At 40.5% G+C, this 8,113-nt stretch overlaps 2 protein-coding genes across 4 annotated transcripts; one reads left to right on the top strand and one right to left on the bottom strand.

Moving 5' to 3' along the window:
• Positions 1-271: 271 nt before the first annotated feature.
• On the top strand, positions 272-5,772 carry LOC133924609 (uncharacterized). Of its 3 annotated transcripts, XM_062370220.1 has the most exons (10): positions 272-759; positions 1,613-2,158; positions 2,393-2,492; positions 3,307-3,375; positions 3,607-3,718; positions 4,478-4,566; positions 4,641-4,691; positions 4,822-4,883; positions 5,019-5,115; positions 5,290-5,772. In XM_062370220.1, exons 2-10 carry the CDS (start codon positions 1,860-1,862, stop codon positions 5,335-5,337), a joined length of 927 nt encoding a protein of 308 aa, XP_062226204.1. In that variant the 5' UTR covers positions 272-759; positions 1,613-1,859; the 3' UTR covers positions 5,338-5,772. The 3 variants fall into 3 exon arrangements, with proteins under 3 accessions (XP_062226204.1, XP_062226206.1, XP_062226205.1); XM_062370222.1 differs by lacking the exon at positions 5,290-5,772 and having other exon boundaries at positions 4,641-4,671; positions 5,019-5,117; XM_062370221.1 differs by lacking the exon at positions 4,641-4,691 and having other exon boundaries at positions 273-759.
• On the bottom strand, positions 5,337-6,567 carry LOC133924610 (psbQ-like protein 3, chloroplastic). The gene is made up of 2 exons (XM_062370224.1): positions 6,033-6,567; positions 5,337-5,948 (listed from the first exon to the last, which is right to left on the bottom strand). Exons 1-2 carry the CDS (start codon positions 6,486-6,488, stop codon positions 5,850-5,852), a joined length of 555 nt encoding a protein of 184 aa, XP_062226208.1. The 5' UTR covers positions 6,489-6,567; the 3' UTR covers positions 5,337-5,849.
• Between the last annotated feature and the right edge of the window lie 1,546 nt (positions 6,568-8,113).

The following is an 8,113-nucleotide window of genomic DNA, read 5'->3' as shown; positions in this document are numbered from 1 at the left end:
ACTTTTACATTTTTAAGAATAATGGTACAAATCTAACTTATCAGTTTGCAAAAAAAAAAAAACCAACTTTCTTTAGACTAATAATTTAACGAACTATGACATTAGATCGATTTTATTTGGCAATCTAATAATTGATGTACTCTACGTTGTAGAAAGATGTACTCTATGTCGTAAAAGGACTACTCTTAGTTTGCAATCACTTTGTGTGATTGGGTTGGTCGGAGTATGGAAATGAACAAATAAATACTGATGTAGTGCAATACAACTTCTCAGACTGAGAGTAGAAGTTAAGAACGGAATTTCTTTTTGGGTTTTTAAACATCACGGGTGTGTTGCTTTCATGGCATAAGAAAGCTGGAAACCAACCGAGGAGGGAAAGGGGAGAACCTAAGATGGAAACGAATAGTGGCAATTATTGTTTGGAGGCCGTTGCAGCTCTGGTGAATTCCAACAGAGATCGCTGCTCCTCCCACAATCTCTGATTCTTTTTGCGTGTGCAAGTTATTAAATTGGCACACGGCTTTGGCTTTTGGAGGCAGGCGTATACGGTTTACTGGTGCGGCGGGGCCGCCGCTTTTTGGGTCCTCTCTCCGGCCCTCCCATTGGAGTGGGCAAAGCTTGGCGGCACCATTTAAAGAGGCAAACTGCACACCGAGCGCACCGTCACACACGAACGCACACCTAGTGATCATACTGGAGCATGGCTTCTCCGGTTGTCTCCCTGCTGCGGAGCGAGAGCAGATAGATCGGATTTGTGCTGTAAGTTTCTTGACTGCAGAATAGGGTTCTTGTTGCATCTGCTCTCGATTGGTTTGGTTCCGGTAGGATCGGGGCCGGCCTCCCTTTCCCAGCTTTTCTTGGTTTGGTTCTTTCGGTAGGAAGCATGCATGGTTAGAGAAATTTTGGGTTTGGTATGAACTGGGACAGCGCTTTGCATGCATGTTGTACGTCCATGGTTGATTGGCTAGGTCGAACTTTATAAATACTAATAATTATCATTGCAAGATTTGGTTTTTCTAGGTCATTTTCTAGTACTTGTGAACTGCAGCAGCAAGCTGGCCAGGTCCCTGTCCTCAAGTTACTTTCTGATTCGATTCTTTCATGGGCTTTCCGTTGTTGTTTCTTGGGGGTGGCGGCGGACTGGGGTGCAGGGTTCACGTTTCGAGAATTTGCATGCACATACACTTATGCCTAGTTTTGCTTATCAATTTGATCCTATATCTTAAGAATTTCGACTAAGGCCATACTTCATAGGATTGAGATGTACGTTTCCTAGACTGAACGCTGAACCCTTTATAAGCATTACATGGAAAAGCAGATACAAGGCTCTGAAAGATTAACATTTGATGTTGTAGTGTCGTGTTCCTCGTACGGTTTATGAGAATTCATTCAGTTACAGAACTGACAAAACGTTGCAGTTTTGAATTGGGTGTTTGCCAAGTGAAAGAAAATCTATTTCTGAAAGCAACCTGTGTGTTTTGAGCCTCTCTTTTTTACCAGCATGCCTAACAGAGAAATTTTGCCTGACAGAGAAATTTCTTGTCTTCTCTCTTAATTGAATCTATTTGTTTCGAAGGTTAACTTTCTTTGACATATTTAATGCTATCTGCAGGAAAACATTTTCTTGGGATCTTCGAAAACTTATAAGATTCTGCTTTTAGCACTCCATATTTGGATGGATTGTTGGAGCACTAGGCACCAATCTCTCCAGGTTGTGCAAAAATGCAGTGTAACCTGTAGTTAGTGATACGGACCTCTCATCTGATACCGGAATTATTGGAATTGTTGCGGAGCTTGGAGTGCGTCCTCCGAGGCTGGAAGTACCAAAATCTGTCCTCGAGAGTTTGGCGTGCATTTAGATGGCAGACGATCCTAATATGAATTTTGGGGCATTTTCCCAGTCGCTCTGCAACCAGCAAGTGGTTTCATTTCAGACAAGCGCGACATCTAGCGGATCAGGAGGCATAGCAATGTACATGGATTGTTCCACTGGGATGGACGCCAGCGTGGGGATGTTGAGCGCCACACCTTCAGTGGTTGTGTCCACTAGTTCGACCAATATGCCTGTTGATTCTGGGCAGAACCTCAAATATGGAGGACCTCTGGCTGCGGATTGGACACACCTTGAGCTTCAAGTGCTGAGAGATGGCATGGAGAAGTAAGTTATTTCAACTATCATAAGCATATACTACTTTACAACTCTGTTCCTGTAAGAATATTGTTGAATTTTGTTCTAGTACTGTGTCCAATTGATTCCGATTATATTATTTTGTTGATCGATGCTGGAGAAAAGTTTTTCGATCTCTTGTTGAAGTTTGGATCCATTTTGTTCATCCTAATGTGTTTCCCTTACTTTGTTTTCTTTGATGTGCCGATGATGAAATACTCTCAGATATGTAAATGAACAAGGCATCATGAAGTATATAAAGATAGCAGCTTCATTACCAAACAAGACAGTAAGAGATGTTGCAATGAGGTGCCAGTGGATAGGGGTAAGCAGTCTCTAATTTGTTCATATCCTTTGTACCAAAAAAATTGGATCTTTTTTCCTTATTACAAGGACGGGTATCTTCTAGATGTGCTCCTTAGAAGGTGCCACATCAGCAAATGGTTTGTGCCCAAGAAGGGGCGGTACGGCTGCTTACCTCGCTTGAATACTGAAAATATGAAACTTTGTTTGGTAATGAACCATACGTGGTTCCTTTTCTCGGCCTTGATCTATTTGTCCAGATGGCATGCCAAAACTTATTTTACATCTCAAGATTGATCTGAATATGATTCCGCTAATTATTTGTGCATATACACACTAGTATGAATGACAGACGGACTTATTGTCAGTCTATGTATAAACAATAGACTTTGCATTGAGGATCATGATCATAGTGAGACCTGAGATGGCAATCACTGTATCATTCTGGTCTATTATTCTATTGCCGTTGATTTGTATTCTGAAGAAAAAGAGCTATCAGAAGACAGGATGTCCTTATTTCATGACAATGTATGCATCCGTCAGCGTTCCACCTTTTCAGTTCTATATGTTTGTTGGTTGCAACAGCTGAGCTGGTAAGATTTGCTTGAGCTAGTCCTAGAAAAACAGACCCTCACTGTAATATTGAAATTCCAAAACTAAGCTATGATATCTTTTTCTTTCGATATATCTTTGTGATGAAGCCTCGTTAGAAACATGGCTAGCAAAGTAACAGAATGTGCACCACTATTTTTTTTAAATGAGCATTTGTATCTTATTTAAGTATTTCCCTCATTTTCTCTAATTTTAATAATACCAATAATTTGGATATCTTGTAGAAGAAAGTAAATACAAGACGAAGGAAGCCTGAAGAACACCATATTGGCAGAAAGATAAAAGAAAGAAAGGTATTAATATCCTTTTGTGTTTGATGAACTTTGTTCCTTCTCACATTCTATTTATTTACTATCATAATTAGAGAAAAGGCAACAAATAGTTCACTTTGAAAAGTTAAGGTGCTTTTCAAAAGGAAAGTTGTGAAGGGGATGGAAAGTATCCAAATGTATTATTTAATGTTTCTATTCATATGTAACTTTTGTTTGCATATTTCTGACTGGGGCTATTAATGGTTGTCTCAGGATAAATTTGTAAAGCCTGCACATTGGGGAGCAAATCATCCAGTTCAGACAGACATAAGAGTCTCTTCATTTATGTCGCATAATGTTCAAAACAATTTGTTTCTATCTGGAGGTTGGTAGGTCACTTGAGTATCAGGTCCAATTGATTGCTTCCATTTATCGCCTTTGTTTCTCACTATCTGCTATATTGTGCCATTATCCATATTATACTCTGACATTTATAATTTGCTCTTTGAGAGGGTAAATACTACTCCTAAATACTGAACTATTTGACATCATCATTGACTCCATTTCTAAGTTCATCGCAGGTAGGCAGGAATTACTTTTACTCCATTGGAGCTTGATAATTGATATAATCTTGAAAGCATATTTTTTACCTGTTAAGTCTTGGATGCATGTTGTCATATGTATAGTCACGATTTCCTGTGTCAGCTGACAGAAAGGGATTATAATGTAGACACTTTGGATGTTTTTTGTTCAAGAACCTGTGTTGCTTTGGGTATGTGGGACTTGTTTGACCAAATATGGGTTTACATAGGCTTATTGTCAGAATTGTCAGAATCCATTTTCTATTAAACTGCAAAGATAACTGCACATACTAATCCTATCTTAATATTCTGGAGTCTTCCCTGGGCTCACTTGAAACTACATTCCGACATGTAGCGTGTCGTTTCCTTGGTTAATTGACTGTAAATCAATTGATTCTGCGGAATTTTGTCATATAAAATTGCACTTGAAATCCTTGTAGCTTTTCAGTAATGCGCTATGGCAGATTTATCTGCTATAGATTGACAAGATTAGTCAATTCTTGTCATTTGGCGGCTTCCGTTTGTTCTATAATATGACCATGTCCATATTTTCCATCATGTAGCCTCTGAGATAGATCGCGCAATGCAGCATCTACTGGAAGAAAATAACTGGCTTCTTAATCAAATAGAAACAAATATTCTAACATTTCAGGTCAGTATATTTCTCCTTTGTTACTTTACTATGTTTATAGTTTGTCTATTCATCATTACTATTCTTCTATATAGGAGGAAATGCAGGGATCATTGGAAAAGCATGGTGCACGTCAATTTTTTAGTGTAGCATAACCTTCTGATTTTTAGTTACCCTGCATCTGGAGCATCTTTTTTTCTTTGCGAAGAAGAGCATTTTTTTTTCGAACAACATATTTGGAGCATTTTTTTTAGTTACCTTTATTCTCTTTTGCAGGCTCAGAACAACATTGATCTCTTCCATCGGACAAGAAGGAACATTAATGATCTTTTACAAGGGTAAGCATAATTTATCTCAGATGCATGTATAGTTCACTTGTAAGAAAATTAAGGCTATGCTTGAAAAAGCTGGATTTTATGCTACAGCTGCTTCTCCTGTCTGACTGTCTCTAATGATACTTTTTCTATGAACAGCATGAGCCAAATGCCTGGAATAATGAGCAAGATGCCTCCGCTGCGCATCTCAGTGAATGAGAATCTTGCTAGCTTAGTGCTACCTGGTCTTACAATGGTAAGGATTTAAAGCACCTTTCGCTAGTTAACACTCTTTTAGCACAAACCGGTGAAGACAGCATTTTACCTAGTGATTTTAGATTCTTTCATGAATTTTCTTCAACGTCAAAATACACACTTTGTGTTGTTATTGACCTGCTACCCAATTTATATTCCTCTCATTCTTTCTCAGGAACAAGTTCTTGGAAGCAGCCATTTGAAGGAGCCAAGAGGATGGTAGGTCACTGCCAACAGGTTTCAGTTAAGGCGGACTTTCGAACTTCATCAGTAGATCGATAGACTATATGGAGAATTACTGCTTCATTTTGCACACCAAATGGCGATGAATCACCACCAAGGATCCTGCTTTGTCTATCTGAAAGCAAATGGAGACGTGACTGAAACCACTCTGCTGCCCGGCCTCCAAAAGACAGGTGCTGAAGGCTCCTGATCTGCAACAAGCCTAAACATTGGTGGCCGAGCACCGAGGGTTTCAGGAAACTGCAGTTTTTCTTTTCTTGCTGCACCTGTAAATATCGATTCTTTTGGATTTCTCCTTCAGACAGTAGGGTAAATAGATGTAGCAGAGGAAGTTCACAAGAACTAGCTAAATATTTCCCTAAAAAAAGTAGCTACTGTATGTTACTGTAATTCAAGTGCCTAGATTCTAATTTTCTATCGTATCCTTCTCTATCAATATATTCCGGCAGAGTTCCTGCCGGTCTTTTCGAAAGAAAAAAATCTATCCTAGAACTACATGATTTTGGCAAAAATCTCCTCTAGTGCTGAGACGATGTTGCCGTAGTATTCCTGCACCTGGAGCTCATCCTTGTCTCTGGCCGCGTAGTCCAGCTGCACGAACGGCAGAACAGGATGAGTATGCACATCATGCCATGGTCACCTGCATGGGTTCCTCGCTAACTAGTTCGTGCTTACGCTGGTGACGGAGTTGAAGAGGTCGGAGTAGAGCCTGCGGAGCTCGGGGCGCTGGCTCGCGGGGCTGGCCTGGATGATGGCGTACAGGTCCTGTTTCAGGTTGGACGCGCTGGCGCGCAGCGCTGCCTGCAGCTCCCGCCACGCCCTGGCGTCGATGAACTGCTTCACCCGCACCAGGTTCCGCGCGTGCGTCCTCACCACGGCCTCGGCCTCCTCGCTGGACTGCTCCGGCACGGTGATCCTCAGGTCGAACGCACCGGCGCTACAGGGCGCCGTGGGCGCCAGTAGCTGGGTCGCCAGGAGCGCCGTGCTGACGACCGCCGCCGTCGTTGCTACCCTCCTGCTGGTGGCTGGCCTCTGGGACTGTTGCTGGCCGTTGCTCGGTGGCTTGGAGGACGTGGTTTCAGCGCGTGAGAGGCTCGCGGACAGCGCTTGGACGGCGAGCCGCAATGCCATTGCGGAGCTCGTGCACCTTGGTGCAGTATAGCCCTGTTTTTGGTTCTCAACGGGGTGAGGTGTGCTCAGCCAGATACTTCGGATAACGAAGTAGGCATAGGACCATAGGTCATCTGGCAAATTGTATGCTCCACATGAAGATGTTAATTATTGGTTGTTTTGCGTTGTATCCACGCGATGTTTTTGGAAGATTGCTTGTTAGTCTCGCGAGTATGTTTTCCTTGTCCACAGTAATTTGCGATTTTACAGGCTAAAAATTCAAAATTAGACAATATATATGAGCGTATTTGTTAAAATAGACATATGTAGTCGTATTTACTAATTTAGCATCCGTATTTGACACACTGTGTACCAAAAATAGATTTTCGACACACCATGTACCAAAAAACCATATTTAGCGCACCGTGTGCATACTTCAGCAGGAAAAAGTATTTTCGACACACCATGTGCCGAATATGGGTTCCTGCCAAAATATGCATGTTGCTTTCTTTTGCGCGTGTTATTATTTCATGTAATTACCAAATATGGCCGTGCTTGGCTGCGGTTTGATTATGTCATTTGATACCGACATGTTGTTATTTCATGTGATTGTCAACTTTCAACTAAATTTGAAATTATTTGCTAATTTAATTTTCATTTGATGCCGGTGTGCTGGCATTTCATGTAGTTAGCAACTTTCAACAAAATTTAAAATTATTTATCGGTGTGTTGTCATTTCATGTAATTGCCAATTTTTAATAAAATTTAAAATTATTTGCTGGTGTTTTATCATTTCATGTAATTGCCAACTTTTAATAAAATTTGAAATTATTTACTAATTTAACTATACATTTCAAAATTCGTAATTCACCATGCATGTAGTCTCTAAGGCGGTGGACAGTCTTAACACTTAGGTATGTTTGAACATGCACAATTTAAAATGTAGTAGTGACAACATTCACCCTTGTATCATTGATCATCTCAAGATGATGGTGGAAAGTGACGACGTAAATTAGCGGAAGAATGTCAGTTATGCTAGTTAAGGCTATCAGGGTAAGATGGTTGTCGTCTCTGAGATGGTGGTTGAAAGTTGTGGCAGTCAAGGCCATCATCTTCACGGTCATCAGTGTCCTCCGGAGATGGAGACATCGGAGGGATGGGTTGTTACAAATTATGAAGAATACAAAGCCTTATCATATTGCTTGGATACATATTCTTACCACTTAATCCCCCTTTTGTTGTGACTCTCTCTTTCTCTATTGTCACTATTTCTCTTGATCGATCTATGCAAGAGCTTCTCCATTACATGCTTTTGATATCAAATGTAGATGAGCCCCTTTTGTCAACCTTGGTATCTTGTTTGTTCTCTACTAGGCATGTATCTTGCTTTGGTCATCAAATTTCTCCCCCTTTATCAATAATCTCAAAAAGAGCTACAGATACATGTTGAACTCGAAGAAGAGCATTAGAGCACATGGAAGAGAGCTTCATAAATCATGATCCAATGAAATAATACAAATTGAAGAGATAATATTTCGATAATATGATGTCAATTGAAATGAAAGCATATGGATCACAATTCATGAAACTTACATAATATGATTTAAACTCCCCCTATATGTATGCATATATATGATAAGAGAGAG

This window comes from Phragmites australis, chromosome 7, assembly GCF_958298935.1.
Source record: "Phragmites australis chromosome 7, lpPhrAust1.1, whole genome shotgun sequence".
Taxonomy (NCBI): Eukaryota; Viridiplantae; Streptophyta; class Magnoliopsida; order Poales; family Poaceae; genus Phragmites; species Phragmites australis.
Note: the sequence above shows the minus strand (reverse complement) of the source record. Positions and strands in the feature narration are given on the sequence as shown.